The sequence below is a fragment of the Daphnia pulex genome, chromosome 9 (assembly GCF_021134715.1).
Source record: "Daphnia pulex isolate KAP4 chromosome 9, ASM2113471v1".
Lineage (NCBI taxonomy): Eukaryota > Metazoa > Arthropoda > Branchiopoda > Diplostraca > Daphniidae > Daphnia > Daphnia pulex.
In genome coordinates this window covers 8289204-8308139 of record NC_060025.1, presented here as the reverse complement: position 1 = coordinate 8308139, position 18936 = coordinate 8289204, and the positions used below count along the sequence as shown (strand labels likewise).

The 18936-nt window shown below is 40.7% G+C and overlaps 1 protein-coding gene across 3 annotated transcripts; it reads left to right on the top strand.

Annotated features, from left to right (window-relative positions):
• The first annotated feature begins 617 nt into the window (after window positions 1–617).
• On the top strand, window positions 618–18448 carry LOC124202712 (vegetative cell wall protein gp1-like). 3 transcript variants are annotated; one of them, XM_046599098.1, is made up of 4 exons: window positions 618–720; window positions 936–1023; window positions 1227–1437; window positions 16458–18448. In XM_046599098.1, the coding sequence occupies exons 3-4, from the start codon at window positions 1326–1328 to the stop codon at window positions 17249–17251; spliced, it is 906 nt and encodes a 301-aa protein (XP_046455054.1). In that variant the 5' UTR covers window positions 618–720; window positions 936–1023; window positions 1227–1325; the 3' UTR covers window positions 17252–18448. The 3 variants fall into 3 exon arrangements, with proteins under 3 accessions (XP_046455054.1, XP_046455053.1, XP_046455052.1); XM_046599097.1 differs by lacking the exons at window positions 618–720; window positions 936–1023; window positions 1227–1437 and adding exons at window positions 14394–14894; window positions 15094–15184; XM_046599096.1 differs by lacking the exons at window positions 618–720; window positions 936–1023; window positions 1227–1437 and adding exons at window positions 14589–14945; window positions 15094–15184.
• The last annotated feature ends 488 nt before the right edge of the window (window positions 18449–18936 follow it).

Genomic DNA, 18936 nt, shown 5'->3' with positions numbered 1-18936 from the left:
GTAGTACACAGTGTAAACACATATTTTTCTTCTCAAGACTAACGACATTTTCATACGCCCATAGAGACTCTCTCCGTGTAGACAGATAGATGACAAGCTCCTTTTTTTCTTTTTGAAATATTTCATTGAGGAAAAGACGCATCTGCGACGAGCTAGTACATCCATTTTGTCGCTTGTGGCCATTCCAGGTTTTCTTAAAAACATCATTAGAGAGAAAAACCATAAAAGCTCAATTGGGGTTTGGTTAATTGGTAATGGCTAATCGGAAAAAGATTAGCGAATACCTACCTGGTAATTGAGATTAGCGAATGCAATTGCTAATTTTATTAGGCATTCATTAGCCAAATTCATTTCCATGCTTCCCCTAATTGTGTAATTCCCGCGCAATCACAAAAGTACGAGCGTGTACCCAGGTAGAATATTACTCAAAAACCTTATTTTTAGCTCATTTTTTATTTTTTTAAATTTTCATTTGGAAAATTCTTGTGAAATGAATATTATCTTTCCTCATTAAATCATGTCACGTTGTTTCTTGTCTGTGGATGTTAAATTTGGCGGGAAAGTCTATAGTGAACAGGAACTTATATTTGGCAACAGTGCTGAATTAATGATGGCACGAGAAACAGTAAACAGCTCACACAAGTTAAATTACAAAAATGTGATAGTCGTCTCCTAGACTTCTTCAATGGTCTAACTGCAATATCTGAGACTTCTTAGCAGGTAAATAACTTTAAAACTAAGAATTACAATAAGGTTAAAACGAGGCCTTTAATTAAAAGTAGTAAACTGTGCCAAACCTGTACAATTTTGGTTCCTGACTTCAACTTGGTATAGCACATGTTGGCCCTTAATCGATGCACGGCATGGTTGGCATGCTTTTGCCATTTACTTTGTTTCATTTGTAACTTCATGCCGCCCTTTTTTGCATTCTGCAGGTGTGAGTTGTGAGCCAGCCATCATCATAAACATACAAAAGTTTTCCTTGCCATCACTCATCAGCAGCAACTGGTGTCAGCTTCATCGGTGGGTAATTCATTGTGTGATCCTATTACTTTTTCTTCTGTTACGTATTGAAATGATATGCATGGCTTACTTCTGCCCAGTGTGCTCCATTAAAACTTTACATTCTCTCGTTTATTAAAAATGAAAGTATAGTACCTAGTCGTCTCATTCTAACTTTTCCAGGTTGTGGCTTCCATAAATAATTTCCGTACTTTTTAATGTAGGTAAACAACATCCTGATCATCCTGCTTTATTGGAGAGTCTGCAGCTGATACATCTCTTCTTCCCACCTTCTTTCCATGTCCTCGTGTACACTCATGTGAATGTGTGTGTATTCACGAGGACTCCCTTCCTCTCATCCCGTTTGGCGTGTTCAACTTCATCTCTGCGTATGGATCACTTGGATATGTCTGGCTGTATTTCCCGGACTACAAGGTAGGACAAATCTACCCTATTTTCCATTTGGAGGCCTTGCTTTTCGTTACAACATTTCGAAGACTGTTGTGTAAGTTGCTCAGCTGCCCTTGACAGCGAAATGCGGTGAGCAAAAACACGTCAATATTTCATTTGATGAGTCATCGTTGACTTCATCAATAACGCTTTCAGAGTGTGTCCATTTCTGAGTCATCAATTGACTCTTTCACGGGAAGAGGGCTAACCTCAACACCATCTTCTTCATTCAGTCGGGGCTCAGTATAGTTTTCGACAAAACTATCTTGTCCCATCCAGGTCAAACTAAATGTGACCAAAGTCACTTTTGTGATAATTGTACTGTCAGTGTGAGTCGGCGCAATTTTTTTTCTTACGCTCATTTCACATATGTGCTGATTCTTGCCGATTTTTCGTACGTAATCTTCAAGGCTTACTTTGCGTACGGTATTTGTCTTTGTCGTTACTAAGGTTTTGCAGACGACTTTTTTGCAAATCTTGACACCTTCAGTGTGTCCGATCGAACTGATGACATCTTCGTGAATTGTTTTGTCATGGGGTCGATTACAGTTTGTTTGACTGAAGTCAAATGGTAACTTTTTGAATGAAGTTTAATAATTCAACCGCAACATTCGGGCTAGAAGTTTGGGGGTAGTGCAAGTTTTTTCTTTTACCGAATTTGCATTGTCTTTGTTCTCGTATGACAGTTTTAAAATTTTCAAACGAGATCATAAAGTTGCACTTCTTTGACTCTAATCCCATTTCCCCGAAGGATTGAAAACAATCTTGTCTCTTGCTTATTTGTTTTCAAGAATCACGAGGGACAGAATTTTTTTTTTTCACAACGTTCTTCGTGTAGTCGATTCTTGGCTTGCAGAAATTGAAACAGTCAGTTTTCTCAGGACTTTTATCTTTCTCGCCAACATCTTTTGTAAAGTTGAAAATGAAATAATCTTACTCGCTGCCATGATCGAGAATTAAATAAAAGAAAGACCATTAACGAACAACATTGTTGGAAAGACGAGATAAACTACAGCCAGTCGAGCGTTGCTCTGTGATGTAGTACACAGTGTAAACACATATTTTTCTTCTCAAGACTAACGACATTTTCATACGCCCATAGAGACTCTCTCCGTGTAGACAGACAGATGACAAGCTCCTCTTTTTCTCTTTGAAATATTTCATTGAGGAAAAGACGCATCTGCGACGAGCTAGTAGATCCATTTTGTCGCTTGTGGCCATTCCAGGTGTTCTTAAAAAAACATCTTGATGAGATAAAAACCGCAAACGCTTAACCACCACTTTTTGTTTGTTGCCCAGTCATTTTGACGTCAAGCTTTTATTATTTTAAAAAGGGGCTCCCCTTTATTCCCTTTTTTCAACGTTCATCTCGTTCAAATCTTGAGTGCCCGAGTTTGTTAACCATTTTTGGAAGGCTTAACGAGAGAGTCTCCCATGAAAGAGCGCTCGAAATAAAGCCAAAGCGAAACTAGCGATTCATCTTTCAATTGACACACATATGCGATCCTTTTTCTCAGTCTCTCGGACCAACGCAAAGTGGATAGATAAAATCAAACGGTCGCTGATTATACACGCCAAAGTTCATCGCGGAGAAGTAGAAGAAGAAGAAAAGTTTTTCCGCTCCGGGGTCGATGATGTTGAAAAACTTTTCTTGGTTGAAACTCCTCCCGTTATCCAAATCTCAAAAAAGTTGTATAAATGTTTGCGTGTGTGTTTTTTTCTTTCGTTGCCAAAGTTGCGTGAAACATTTTTTTCCTTTTAGAAAGCGCAAAGGCTATAAATATATATATTTTAGCGATGACGTAGAACATACATATCCAGCAGGGGAGACACACACACACACGCTAGAAATACATTTTATTTTTAAAAACACGGGGGTAAAATCTCAATTGAACGACTTTTTATCGAAAAGAAAAGTAGAATTGTATGTCCTTAACCAAAAAAGAAATTTCTCAACCGCATAAGTAGATATCCATTAGCGTTTTGAAACGTATCAACGTAACATCTATCCGCTTTTTTATCTGAGCTTTGAAATCCCGTTCTTTCATCATTCACGACAACGCGCAAGTGGCGAAAGGAAAAATCTTTTCTCGTTCTGTTTCAATTGAAAAGGTGAAAATAATCTCCGAAACTCTTTACAGCTTCTTAAAGCTGTACGGTGGCGCACTATAGCGATTTCCGTGTCAAACGTGAAAGCTGGAAGTCGTCGAAAATGTTGGTGAAAATGTGTATGTGTGTCCTCAATGCCCTGGCAATTTGTTCATTTTTTCGTCGCTGGTCTGCTCTTAAAAAGGCAAAAGAGAATTTACACTGACAGCGTCACATATGTTTGCGTGGACGTATGGATTAGACTGTAACGAGTCACACACACGTCCGCCGTAAATAGCGTCGCTAAATGTGTACGTATCGTCTCCTCGATAGGGGCACGACTGAGGCGTGAAATTGGTCAAACAAACACAAACCATTTCTTTCTTTTTCGTTTTTGTTTAAATAGAAAGTAGACTCTTCTCTCTTTCGAGGAAATGTGTGCTGCAAATGAAACTTATTTATTATACCACACGGGTGTTGGGCGTTCAGCTTCCGAATTTGCGCATTTGATTATTGGCCGAATTTCCGCGTGCAAACATTTGAATGGATTCGTCGAGCGTGTGACGGGGCCTTTCAGTCTTTACATTATTTTACGACCGGCCCCATAAATTAAAATTCAATCGAATAATAAATTTCCAATCATCTTTCGTTCGGGGCATTCAAATTTATTTAAATTTGTCGTGATCGCTTCTGGCTAAAAATGAGTTTATGGTTTTATCTTGACTCGATTAACTTGACAATTCAGGGACACATTTGATTGCTGGTTTATTCCCTATCTTTCAAAGTGTTGGAACGGAATATCAATACGATATTTCCAAGGGCGGCGTTCTTTTCGGCTGAATTGGTTTACGACTCGACCCAGTAGGAATTTTTATTGTGAAATTCAATTGATACGTCGCAGCATAGTTCCCCCATCTACCGACACGAATCTCTCCTTATTATTTATATAGATGCCAGAGTTGATTATGTACAACAGTTCGCCTCGATTTCACCTCTCGACACTGACCGAGTGGGACCAGGTACCAAAAAAGAACCAGAAATATGGTACCGAGCCAATTCTTTGCCTATATGCTTCTTTTTTAAAACGTACCCTGGGTCCCCAACATCTCCACGGTTGGCGTTGTGGCGTTCGTACCAGGTACGAAATACCTCCAGGTCCTTGGAAAGGTAACAAACTTGAGGAATTCCCCCCGCCATTCTCAATTGCGTACATGGAAAGGAGGTTGCAGTAACCGCAATGTCGGAATTCGTTTTTAAAAGGCTCATTTTTTTAATTTTTATTATTGGTTTGATTCGCTAAGTTGTAAGGAGCGGTCAGCAGAAACCGATGACTAATCGTTGCGGGGGTTTTACAATTTATTTTGAAATTTCATTTTGAAATTTCATTTTGAAGAAAAATTTTAATTGAATTATCCTAGTTTAAAGGGAACTAGTGAAATCGTTTTCAGAAGGGGGAAAACCGGAAAGTTTGCGCCGAGTCACTGGGCGATGGTTTCCGAATTGTTGCGGATGAAATTCTAGACGAGTTGTTATTGAACCAGTTATTCGCTTCGGCTCACAAAAAGAAATGAAAGTTAATAACAACAATGTTCATGGTAATCGAATGATACAAACGTATTTATTTTCAATCATCGCCTCGGTGTAATTGAATCACGTCAAGGATCTAATGATTATTGATGGCGAAACTTCTTTCTCTCTCTCTGTGCGTCCATTTGATGTTGAATTATTGGACATTGTTTTTCCTTTTCATCATGACCTTTCGCTGGTGTACATGTCTCACGCAGAAACAGTGTGACCTATTCCGCAATAGCTAGAAAGTTTTTATTGCATCTTGCCCAAAAAAATAAACAGCTGAGCCCTATAAACTCTTTTGCAAAAATGGGCATTACATAGGTGCGCGTATTGCCAAATTTCTGTCGGGAATATCACTCAGGTGGATGCGGACTGAAAACCTGACTCTTGTCTATTTTAATTGACAATACTCGCCCTTTCTCTTGTGATAAATCCTCTGGCAGGTGCTACAGTCGCAACTTGATCAAACTGTCGTCCACTTTCGTTTTTTATTTTTCTTTGATTCCATCAAAGCTAGGCGATTTCTGTACATAGTCCGGTCGTATGATTGTTGTTGAAATGTCTACTTTTCTCTTAATCTTTTCAAATTGCCGAAATGTTTGAACGTTGTTGCTATTTTGGGTAATGACCTGTAATGATCACACACACACAATGGGCAACACTTTTTCAAACCAGTTGGGTACGTGACAGACGTTGGTCGTCGTCGGATAGAGGTATTGCGTGCTCCGGGAGATATAAAAACTGATTGCGCAAGAGGTGAGAGTGCCGGGGTCCATCTATTTGCAAAATAGCCCCAAATTTGCATTTGAATACAAGTTGAGAATAGATTAAAATCCAACCTTTCAGCTGAGAAGCTTTTCTTCTTCTTCTTCAATTCAAATGTGTTAATATCTCGAGCTCGCTTAGCTCGTCTGGTTTGCTAAATAATCGGACCAACTGCTGGGGCTGTGTGGCGTATAGCGTTTTGCGGTTGAGAATAACTTGCGGAGGATTTCTTCTTTATTTCTCGTTTGGTTATGCGGTCGTTCTCGTATGTATTTGCATTGGCTACATTGAAAAATTGGACGTTGAAACCCATCCGTTTGGCTGGGCTTGTCTGGCACGAGGCGGTATTATATGCGCTCCGTCATTGTTTTTGCCTCTATTAAACATGCGATTCCCCCTCGGCATTATTCCGCTAATAAATTATCAAAGAGGATCAAGGAAGAACATCGAAGTGGAAAGCCTCCCAAAGATGAATACATCATTTGCCAACAGATCGCCAGAGTCTTTTGCGACTATATAATTAAGCGTTTCTTTTTTAATTCCATGACGTCGGCGAGCCAACTTTTAACGGCTCGGATGCCGACACCTGTGTGTGTTACCTACTGTAGAAAGAAAAGAGAAAATGGTCAATCCTTTTCTTTTGTCTTTTCTCCCCTAAAAGAAAAAAAAAAAAATACCTTTTAGCCTTGACTAATACGTGGCGAGTTGGATGCTATGGTTGTGTGTGTGTGCTACCGCTTTCATTCCCACAGGCGTCCAATTAGAAGAATTTAAAACTCGCCATCTTTCTTTCGTTATCCACCTTTGTGAAAAACCAAGCTCAACTTTACTGTATGGCGATGAAGACATGTTTACCTTTTTGTTTTTTATTTTATTTTGGTTGTTGTTTTGTCCGAGTTTGGACGTTTCAGAAACAAAAAATGAAGTGGTTGTACATTATTATTTCGTGACCCAGAACGAACGGAATATAATTAACAACATAATCCCAAAGAATTTGAAAAAAATTGTCGTGCAGAAGGTCGCCGAGTCCCTTTTTTGTTTGGGAATTTTTACGGGACCAATTTCGTTCAGTGGCTCCCGGCATTTTTCGCCCTAGAATTTCAGTGGGGGGAAAATATGGAGGCCAAAGTATATTAGACTAGTAAATAAATGTAATGGTGTCATCTACACAAAAACCTGCCCCCCTACAAAACAAGAAAGAAAAAAAAAATTATAGTCTCCGTGGTATAATAGCCCATATGTTCCCTTATTAGATCCGTATACTTTCTTTCTTTTATTTCGTTCTCACAAAGTTAGACACGCGTGATTTTGTTCAATCGAGTTTGATAACGCGCGATGCGGTGAGGTGGAAAATTGCCGAAATTTTCGAATGAATCAAACCAGAATAACAACCGGGCGGGATTTTTTTTATTTTTTAAACTGGGGGAATTGGCCATTATTCCGTATACAAAAATGGGTTCCCCTTCGCGGATGCTTGACTGGGAAAATTGAGTTTCAACAGAACCACTTGTGTATCAAAAGTTGGATGACTAATTTCACCTCTATTCACCATCCGCAGACCTCCAAAAAGTCACGAACGGTTTCCCTCTTTATTTATTCATGTAAATCACACGCGCAACGCCCGATGATCAATTAGCCATCGGCCATCATGCGCTGTGATTGATTTACCCAAATCGTTTTGTATCACTGGCCTTCGGTAGTACAAAGCTAAAAAAAAAATCGGCGCGAATTGACTTCCATCAACTGTTGGAACCAATAAACCTCGGACTCAATTTGAGCGTGAAAATTCAAATTAGAAATAGAGAACTTAAAAGGGCGCCGGCAGCCTTCACGCAAGGGTCCCGCCACGCAACAAAAAAAAATAGAGATCGCATTCTTACACGCAACTTTCGTTGCTCTTCACTTGTATTGACATCACCGCAAAAAAATAACAAACAAAAGACTTTCGATCGAATGTGTCATTCAAAGGTATAAAATGTCCCTGGCCCTCGACGCCGTCCTTGGCGTCTTGTTGATCCGGTGTGAGAGTCTCTCATCGTGACTGAATTCCGATTCGGCGCCGAACCCCCGAAATTCCCAACGTCCGGATGGGAGTCGATATCGTAAAAAGATCATCCAGTGTGCCATTGAATGATTGATTCTCTATTTATGGCGATTGAATTGAACAGCGAAGATGGTGAAAGAATTTGGCGCGATATTTTTTTTTTTTGAATTTGAGATTGGCTCGGCTCGGCTCAACTTTGCCTTTTTTTTTGACGTAGTACTTCCGGTGAATGTCGTTAACCGCTGGGCCATGGCACTCGAGAGTTGAGCTCGAAAGAAAGAAAGAAAAAAACTCGTTTGAACTCCCCCCGCGCGCCCAAAACAGAATTGAGAAAAGGGAAAGTGGACGACGAAAATGTGCGGATCATGTAGTGCAGCCAGCAGTCGATCAGAATCAAAACAGACTTTTTGGGTTAAAAAACAACGAATACAAGTTGCCAGGTCGTACAACACACTTTCCCACCTGCCATATAGAAGATATCACGTAATCACCCCCGCTCTTTGCCGGTGTTTGCTTTGGAAATGTTTGTTGTATAGTGAGGTCCTCTCTATATTTATTTGTATCAATTCAAACGGCGATCATTGGCTCTCCTTTGAGTAGAAGTAGGTCGACTTCAACAAGGGAGAGAGTGTGGCGCACTATCAGCTGGACATGTCCAGTAACGGAATCGGCCTACGACTCCACCTTTTCGCCTGCAGGTTTCTATCTTATCCTAGGAATAAAATAGCGACCATTCGATTTTGTTATTTCAACTCTTGTTTCGATCGCTCCTTTCTCTCTCTCTCGGCCTCTTTCAAGAGTTACCCATGAATGGTTATCGTGTGTCACCTCTAGTGTAATGCATCTTGTTGCGCAGCAGGACGGCACTGTCGCACAAGATAACAATTTAAACTGTCTCGTGTTCTTTGTCCGAAATAATAAATAAGGTTTTTGCGCAGCGAGAGAAAGTTCACGTAACAAATCAAAACGAGTATGTGTCATACGACACGTTTGGGTGCTTAAAGAAACAATACGATTGGTTTTCTTGGCTGTGAAACATTGGTCGACAAGGACGTCAAAAGAATGACTGGCATCAGTTGATCTTCATCACTTCCCGTGTTGGATGAATATCTGTAAAGAGGTATAATTTTTCGGATCGATTTTTATTTCATTGCGACATGGAAACGCGCTGAGTCGGGGCATTTTTCTTTTCCCCCGAAAGAAAGAAAAAGAACTAAGCGATTGATTTATGGGCGACTGGAGAAAGTCCGTGTACAACTACACTGTCGTCGCATTCGCATCAAAAATAAATATAATAACCTGCGAAAAGGAAAAAGGAGATTGACTTGAATTCACGGCTTTTTCTCGTGAATAGAAAGAATTACGAACTAACTGGACGCGCTGTATCCGATTTTGATTTCAAAGAAAGAAGGAAAGAATCGGGACCAAACAGGGGCACACACAAGTGTCGAGTGAGGGAGGGTTTCTCCGCTCCTAGCGGTTCTTCTTCTTCTTCTTGACAAGGTTTAGTCACATCATCACACACTGTAAAAAAAAGCCTTGATGCCAGCCGAGCCATATAGTAGTAGCCTCTTATTGCGCCTTGTTTCTTGTTCGTCTTATTGTCTAATGACAATCTCGTTTGATGGTTTTCCCACGGATGGGAAACAATGACGGCGACGAGGACAAGTGTTACATACACCGGGGAGGGGTAAGAAACAAAGCGTCAATTGAAGAGACACACTCTTGTTTGTCTAGTCCACTTTCGCTGTAGACGTGTGCCGTAAAAGAAGTCGACAACAACACTCGGGGGGTTGCGTATTATTAACAATAGCCCGATAGATTCCTATCTCTGCTGCAAATTGTTGTTGCCATTTTCTCTCTCTCATGCAAGGGAAAAAGGAAAAGTTTGCCGGCCGTGTCTGTAAATGAAATTTGTTCAAATCGGCAAACTTTTTCTTTGGCGATTATTTTTTTTCCTATTTTGGCCCAAAAGTTTGTCCGATTACTTTGGGCGTCGAGAGGATGAGTTTGGCTGCTGTATTTAGACCCAACACTTTTATTTCTGATGGCTGCAAAACACCCCACAGTCTACCAACCACCATATAAAAAGTGAACGCTACACTAAAGAGATGGTTGGTGTGTTCCGAGTTCGAAATGGGCGAATGCCGTGCTGGAAAAAGGCGTTTGGCCAAATATAAATATTGCAGCTGGAAAAATAAAGTTTAGTCGTCCCGTATAATAAAGAAATATATGGCGAAACTCTTTTTTCTTTTCGGATAATTATAGACGTCACCTGCTGTTTACTTACGAACGAACCACTGGTTATGTAAATATCAAGTACGAATAGCAGGGCATATCCATTACGCATTTGATAGGCAGAGAGGGTGGGTCGCGTTATATACTCTTTTAAAAACTGTAATGAAATTTCGCCTACAACTATTTTCGGTATGTGGGGGTGTAGACATAGTAAATAACTATAGACAGCATCAAATCGTATCAATTATAACGTAAATCAACCGACACGGGAGCAATTCGTCTACATTTTGCAACTCCCTTTTCTCTTTTAAATTTTTTTGTTTTTTTGTGTCCAGGGACCATATAAAGTAAATGCATTTAAAGCCCGCAGATGCTGAATGGGAATAGGAAAGTAGCGACAAAAAAATAAAAATAAATTTGACTTGGTTTTAGGACACAATTTCACTGGGGGTTTTTGTGCGATCTCCAGCCGTTTGTTCGTCGAGATGACACAAACGGCGTCATTTCATTTCCTTTTCACTTCTCCTGGAAGGAGAGAAAGAATTTTTGGGCATCGTTCCTTTTGTCCAGTCTGGACACAGTTTTATACTCTGAATACTTTTGTCTAAAAATGTCCAGCCAATCGGCCCGACGATGCAATCTTCTGGGGTGCATTCTAGTTCATTCTACACGCTTATTGTCTTCATTTGTACACGTCACACTTGTACACATTGTTTGGGGTTTTTCTAAATTCAACGTCACGTTCCGTCCTGAGGAAAAGGGTTGGCTCTGATTTCGTACGGACGGTCGTCGTCGTGTTATGAGAGCAGAAGTAAAAGGGGACCCTGATGAATTTTGTTCAACTTGGAGGTCCCTCGCATTTCACCTTGGCGCAAGCCCCCTACGGCCCTATATGACCATGTGAGAGACTACTACTGTATGGAGCGAAACGGGAGAAAACTATACCGAGAGACTGGACCCATTGCCGCCCGTAGTTCAAAAACACGCGGCTACCTAGTCTAGCTAGCACCTGTAACAAATCCCAAACGCTCTCGGCACCTCTTTCTATTTCTCTTTTAAAAAAAGTTTTTCTTCGTCATGCTCCTAATCCACCACGGCGATACGAGTCAAAATGTTCCGGGGGATGATGGCCTTTTACGTGTGTTTTTATATAAGGAACAAACAGCCAAACGGACGGAGAGAGTTTTTCTTTCTAGATTCGTTTTTTTTTGTTTTTTGTTTCGCCCTAAAGGAGTTTTTATTTTTTCTTGTTGCGCGTGTCCCGCAGGGGGACAAAAATAACAACATTTTCTTGTCGAAATGAGACAAAGAGCGAGCGCACCCCAAAATCTCTATCGGGTTTTCTTTTTGTCGCTTTCGGGTCATCGGCGGCATGACGATTAATTTCCGTCAGGTGTAGCCAGGTGAATTTTTAGACCCGATCGTCTGGGAAGAAAGAAGAATGAATAGAAGGCCGTGATTTGGCATATCAATGAGATTTGCCAAAAAGGACGACGACACTTTCCCAAAGGATTTAAATCGAAATTCAAAAAGAGTTTAATTTTGGCTGGTTTAATTCTCTTTTGTGTTAATCGAAACGATTGAAATTGAGTTACAAAATTCAGGCTCGGTCATCCGGTCGTGTACACAAGGAAATGTGTACAAACCAGGTCCCGAAGGTCCCCGAAAAAAGAACAATTAAAGAATGTAAACAATTTCTGTTTGGCGATGAGAATTGGATAATTAGTTGGTCACATTTTTATTTGTGTGTGTGTGCGGACTACACGCCCCCGGAAAAAGAAAAATCAGATTACAGGGAAAAAGCGGGAGTCTTAGAAATTGGAATGAGAAAAACGACTTCCCAACAAAATTTTTGATACTGTTTAAGCGGCAATAATTCGGTCACAGCGATCGGCGGGAGGATAAAAAAGATTTTCTCCTGGGTTCATCCATCCTTGAAGATTCCTCACATCTAAAGTAGTGTGGACCCCCCTCCAAACTTTTTTCTTTTACGATTGAAATATTTATTGGAGGCTCTACTTATTATCTCACCGTTGGATAGGTCGTATTTAACAGACCAACTGGATCATAAAACCAGTAAAAAATATTTTTCTCCGAAATGATTGCGTATACCCTCATGGACAAGGTCTGGTCCCCCTGGCCGCTTTCACAGTTTTTCATTGTCAATTTTTGGCTTTGCTTTTTTTGTTTCTTTTAAATTCTAATCGTCCCGTTTATTATGCGCGTTCTTGTTAAGACAAACAAAAAATATGTCGTGTGTCTTTTGTTATTTGTAAATTTTTTTAGTCGCCCAAAGAAAACAATTGAGTGTGGAATGCGGTTCTTTTTTTGTGTGTGTGTACAAGCTGCTGTAGAGAGCTTGTTCTTAAACTAATCGCCGTAATATAAAAGATGATGGGGGGATTGTATATCTCGAGCGAAACTTTCTTCTGAGATCTTTTTTATTTTTATTTTGTTGACGGACAAAGTCGAGAAAAAATATCTGCGCAAATTCTACCAACCGGTTTCTACTGCTGGGATTCAACGAACTCTCAAGTGTCTGCGATTTAATGTTCGTGCAATGTGCACACGTGAAAAAATATGAGCGCAAGTGTAAAATCGCTGACCGACCAGCGCCCATTTTTGCAAGAGCTGTCAAATTTTCTACACGATGTTGTTGCTCATAAATGTACCTCACCGTCCATGTTCAAAAGTCTTTCATTCATCAATCTTCGATACGATGCTATTTTTTTGTTGTTGTCTGGGAAGAAAATTCAAAATTTGCATTGGCTTTTAGTCGGGAAAATCCCGCACCATCAGCGACGAAATGGCGAAAATTCTTATTTCTTTTCTTTCTTTGCACTCACGACATAACCCAATCATCACTTCCTCCGGCGTCGTTTCCCTTTCTGTCTTCTTCTTCCTCGTGTGCAGCAAAGTCTGGGCATATTCGGTGACGCAAAATGTGTGCGCAGCACCTGTCATCGAGTGTGATGTGTCAAAAGCCTAGCGACGCCTGTCAATTGCGGTCGTCGAACAATTTCGCCGACATTTCCTTAGTAGTCTTTCCCATTCGACTTTCAAAATTTTTTGTCTTTAAAAATATTGATTAATAGACCGACGTATACAATTTAAATAACTTGACTTTGTTTTAAAAATAGACGCAATTAATCATGTTTCCTTTTGCGGTGGGATTGGCGGTTGTATAGGAAAAAAATGGCGGCCAGACTGAAGGATAAATATTGAACCCTGGTCTCAATTTGAACACAATAAACGTCTTGCGCTGAAGCTGCGGATGCCTAATAATGTTGCGCAACAGTATATAATAAGGGGGTCGGTTATGACGCCCAGAGGTTCCGCTGTGTCGTATTTTTGTCCGTCCACTTTCCGCGCATCTCGTACGTCGTCCAGCAAATTGGACCACCATCTGACGGGGTCCGTCCTTCCTTTTTCTTAGCTGCTGGAAAAAAACGAATGAAAATGGCAATTTTTATCGTTCGAGCGCTTAAGGAAAAAAAGTCAATTTGCATACGAACGGCCAGTATTGGGACAGCAGTGTTGTCTACTCTAGAATTATATATCTCCAGCCCGCAGGAAGAATGATTCTTTTTCTAGTCTAAATTCACAGAGAGATTGAAGTTTGTTGTTGCATTAATATTCTCGTAGCATCGCCGGCATAGGAGGTACCCTGTCAAATCCTCCTCTGACCAAATGAATTTCATCGGCGTGAAAGTTTCTCCTTGTATTTTGTCGCCGCTCTTTTCTCCCCCCTCCCCACCTACTTGTCTCATTCGTCGTCGCTTTTTGTTGGCTGTGAAAGAAAATGAAAGAGAAAGACAAGAAGAAAAAAAAAGGCGAACCAAAACAATCATTTATCTCTTTGGCGGATAATTATATAATGCCCAGGCATCGTATAGCCTCAGCAACGCAGTTAGCAAGCAAGCGACTTTTTCTGTCTGGTAGACTTTCTAGCAGAAGTCAAATGAAGGGGAACGAAAGAAAAAGAAGAACAATTAAGGCGGTCAACCTCCTTGCACGAACTTTTACCGAGTCACCTTTGCTGATGAAGACGGTAAGAGCCCAGCATCCGAAAAAATGAAATAACTTATTTTCCCTTTTTTATTTTGAAAGAAATTTCAATTTTACATCTCCAACACGAAATAGAAAAGGCCATTCGAAATGCATCAAATCATATTTCAATATAGTTCCCGTGGCCCAAATGGTTGTCTTACTAGGTAAATTACATATTCAAATCAGCCTCGAACTCTCACAGTAGCACGTGCACACACGACGGTCTTAATAGTCTCTAGTAGCCACTGGAAATGTGTAAGAAGTTGAAAGAAAAAAAAGGAACCTTTTGGGTGATACACTTTCACCAGACACGTACCACCACCGCAATTCCCTCCCTCCTCCCTGTAAGAAACCACAGCCATCGACTTGTAGGAGGGGATGGAGAGGAAAAGGAAGGGGGGTCGGGTCCCGTGCTGTGATCGGTCCACACAACTTGCCCAACGTGTTCGGGACTGAACAAGTCAGAAAGCGCCGGACTTGCAGTCAAGTTGGCAGCAGAAAGTTGTTGTTGTTGTTGTTGTTGGGCTCGTTTGATTTTTCACTCAACAGTTTGTGTGTTTGTTTGTTAACGTCGACCACCTTTGAGGATTCTACTATACTTTACGTCGTTTTTATTTCGAATAAAGAGGATCGCTGGAGTTAAAACAAATCCGCCATCATGGCACCGTCGTCATCTTTGCCACTTGTACGCCATCGTCCGATGTCCTTATCGTTCAATTTATCAGTGAAAAAAATCGTGCGTGGTTTTTCCTGTTGCATATATATCTTTCTCACCAGCACTAAAAAAGAAAAAATCTTTCCTTCTTCTCTTACACTAATTGTTGGATTTTAATTGAATTTAATAACCGGGTCGTTTGTAATTGAATTGAATTTTTGTCACGCAGAGCGCCTTAACGTCCAGCCTGATGTTGGTCTTGATCCTCGTCCTAGTAGTTGACGACATCTCCTCGTTCAAAATCAAAAGCAAAGCTTACGGTAATCATTTTGTTTCATGTTGAATTTTAGACATTTTTTAAAAAGGCGGAAATTATCGACCGAGGTACAACGGCGAGTTCGTAGCGGGTACAAACGGCGATCACGTTCCCACGTGCTCTATTTCACGCTCGCCCATTGAACAGTTTTCTGTAAGGGACTAAACTTAATCAGCTGCTACTTGTAGTTATTATAGTTATTACTATTATCAGTATACTCGACCCAAAGAATTGATCTCATTTCATCCGGTTAAAAGGATACATGTCCACCATTTCGGCATTTCTTTCAAAACCTCTTTTTTTATTTTACTAATTGCGCTTATCTATATCCTTTGGTTGCAACATTTTTTTAAAGATTCGAGGCCAAGGTATGACCCGCGGGGCCGTACCGGCTAGCTAGCTATATATACTGCGCACTCCCATCGTATCAATTTATTTCGTTGTCTTTTCCCCCCTCCGTTGTTGGCCTGTCCATTTTCGCCTTTTTGTTTTTGTCGGTCGTGAAAGTCTCGCGAAAGTCTTCGGGGTTTTTTTTTTTTGTTTTTTTTCTTTCCTACAAGTTTGATATTAAATCCTTGTCCGGTTTGGTCAGTTCGTTATTTAATGTCTAGCCCGTTATTTTTCCTTTTGGGTTGGGTGTCGCAATCTACTGACCAAAAAATTCGCATCGTGTGACATCACAATTGAAGTTCAACATTTTTTCGCGCCAAGGTGTCAGCAGCCAAGACGATCGAGTCGAAACAAACCAAATTCCATACAAGACAACGGCGAAATGAAAGTGGTCCGGACGTGTCACATTTTTCTAGTCTGAGAACTAAATTGACGAAAATGGAAGTGCCGGTAACGGGTAACCGGTTCCAGTCATTTCGTCGGGTCTGGTGATGGTCGATTGATCCCTGTAACCGACAGCTTTTGCCAGTTAGTAATCTAAGCAACTAGCTTGTTACATAGCCTCTAGATGATTTCGTTTCACTTGATCCTTCATTCCGAGCTGTCACGCCAAAACTCTCATTTCTAAATTGCGCGCAAACTAGCCGCTCACGCTCCAGATGCATCCCATCAACTCCGAATTAGAACGTTTGACCGTATACGCCCACAGACTAGCCATAGATGCGATAACAAAACGAGTTTTCTTTTTCCTTTTTTCTTTCGGGATCACGAAAGTGAAAATTTGAAATGGGGGAATGGCCCGTCGTCGTGTCGGCGAATTTTTTTTTTTAAATTATAATTTCAACTTTCGTTGATTTCATCGGACATTTCGTGTGTCTTATTCTCAGGCGATGCAGAGCGACCGCTCTACGGACTCATTTTGAACGGGCCGTATCCCAAGCCGCCGTACCAGCACAATGGCGGGCCGTACCACAAACCTTTCTTGCCTTATCGGCCACCGGTTCAGCCCAGCCGACCTCATCCGGCTCCGTACGTCAAACCGCCGGCACCTTACTATCCGACTCCGTCGTTTTATCCGGCCCCGCCGCCACCTCCGCCGTACCAGCCGGTCTACAATGTTCCGTCGTCTTTCAAACCGGATCCTTACCGTCCGGAACCGGTGAGACCCGCACCCGAACCGTATCGCCCGCCAACCACTCCGGAACCTGAACCCTATCATCCGCCGGCCATTCTAGCACCTGAACCTTATCGCCCACCAGCTACTCCAGCACCTGAGCCTTATCGCCCGCCGGCCGTTTCAGCGCCTGAACCTTATCGGCCGCCAGTCAGGCCGGCACCAGAGCCTTATCGCCCGCCCGTGAGGCCGGCGCCATACAGGCCAACCCACCGACCTCAACGTCCCAACGTCTACCCGATCCCGACGTCGTACGACAACAAACCATGGTCGCCCATCCCGACTTCGGCCAGCTATGTGCTCGACCCGGCCGTCCAGTTGAACGAGCTGGACGGTTACCCGTGGACTCAAGAGCTTCGCGAGAACGACGACAAGGAAGAAGAGATCGCCGACAAGATTCCCGAACTTCTTTTCAGAGATGAACTCCCGCCGAAATCGTTGGCCCAGCTGCACGCTAGCGTCAACGATATCAATTTCAGTCCCAATCCGGACTTGAATTTAAACTAAAACAAAAAATCAAACGCTTAAGAAGAAGAAAAGGGAACAAACTTCAACGTGAAAGGGATTTATTTTTTTAATTTTTTAAGTGGTTAAGAATGAAATGGCCTTTCGATTGTTGGGCTGAATCTCGCATCCGGTCACGCCCCGTGATTATTACAGCAAGAAAATCTAAGAACCACACACACACACAACACACACTAAAAAACAAAAACATTTTAATATATATTTTCACATAATATCGCCCGTGACACGAATTTTGACATTTATATATATACTGTAAGTACGTATTTTTTTTTTTAAATTTAGATTCTCAAACAGAAATGAAAAAGATATTAGATTATATGACGTCATAACTCTCTCTCTTATTATTATTAGTCCTACATTTTTACGAGTAGAATTTATAATGAACCGTTTCGTTTTTTTTTTATCTGGTGGGTATAAACAAAATACTGAACGCGGTCTTGAAATCGATCACGTGACATTTTGAAACGGTCCAACTAACGACTTAACGAGCTATCAAAACAGAAGCACACACATATACACTAGATCTAGGAAAGAAGAAAGTTGTGTGACGAATTGAAGGGAAAAACATTTTGAAATTCGTCGAATGCTGCTTTGTATATTTTTTCTCAACGTCAAACATGTATAATATAATAAGCTTTTTATTTGAAACGAAAGAAAAAAAAAAGAAATTAATAAAAAAAAAAATACCAACAAATTTTTTTCGAAATTATTTGGTTTTCTTGGGGGGAGATTTTGTTTTTGTTAATTTTGTTTTCAGTATGTGTGGAGGGGATTAAGTTGAATTATTTGACTGGGGTTGTTCCACATTTGTGTGTACAAGTGTTGCCTTTCGTCTATAATTAATTTTCCAGCGCGCGAGGGCTATGAACAGAAAATTTGACAAATTCTTTTCTCGATTCGGCGTTATTATTGATTGAATATTGATAATTAATTAATTATTATTATTATTATTTTCTCTGAAAATCTTTTTGATATAAATCGTCGTCGTCGTCATAAAAACAGATGACGAGTTCGACACCAACATTCTTTCCATTTCGTTTGTCCCATGTATAATGTTTTCAACAATGTAATATGAAAAAGTGTCTGTGGTGTGTAGCGTGTGTTAACAGAGTCCTCCATCCCCCCTCGTGACGAACGTGTAACTACACACTATGTTATACACAGCAGAGCAGATCTTGACGAGTGAATTCTCTTTCGTAATTATTTTCGTCTCGATTATTATTAGAAATCAAAACGATTAACACATTCAACAAGGAGGTATAATCGAAAGAACACAAAAAATCAGAGAGAAGATGTGTGTACAGCTATTATTTTTTTTTCTGTTTTGTTTCAAACCTGACAATTAATTATTTATCTATGATTAATTATTTTAAACTAACCCTGACACCTGACTTGTAATAATTTTTTTTTTGTTTTTTTTAATCTTTTGAATTTTTTAAAAACAAAAAGGATAAAAATGAGGCGGATGATAATTTCATTATCATCTGAATCCCATTTGCATCGTTGCGTCAGCATTGGCTCTAGACACCGAAGCAGCTCTGTTTGTATCATATTTATATATAGTCTTGGGGGGGGGCCGGTAATTTTTGTGAACATGTAGAATGACAGAGGAGGAGGGGTAAGTAGGATGTGGTGTACAGAATATCAAACAGGAAATGTGTGAAAAC

Excerpts from the sequence above, each read along its gene's own strand:
- LOC124202712 (XM_046599096.1), top strand. The coding sequence starts at position 14,868 with ATGGCACCGTCGTCATCTTTGCCACTTGTACGCCATCGTCCGATGTCC. Across the intron at positions 14,946-15,093 it reads ATTTATCAGTGAAAAAAATC|AGCGCCTTAACGTCCAGCCT; the intron begins GTGCGTGGTTTT and ends TTTGTCACGCAG. Across the intron at positions 15,185-16,457 it reads AATCAAAAGCAAAGCTTACG|GCGATGCAGAGCGACCGCTC; the intron begins GTAATCATTTTG and ends TCTTATTCTCAG.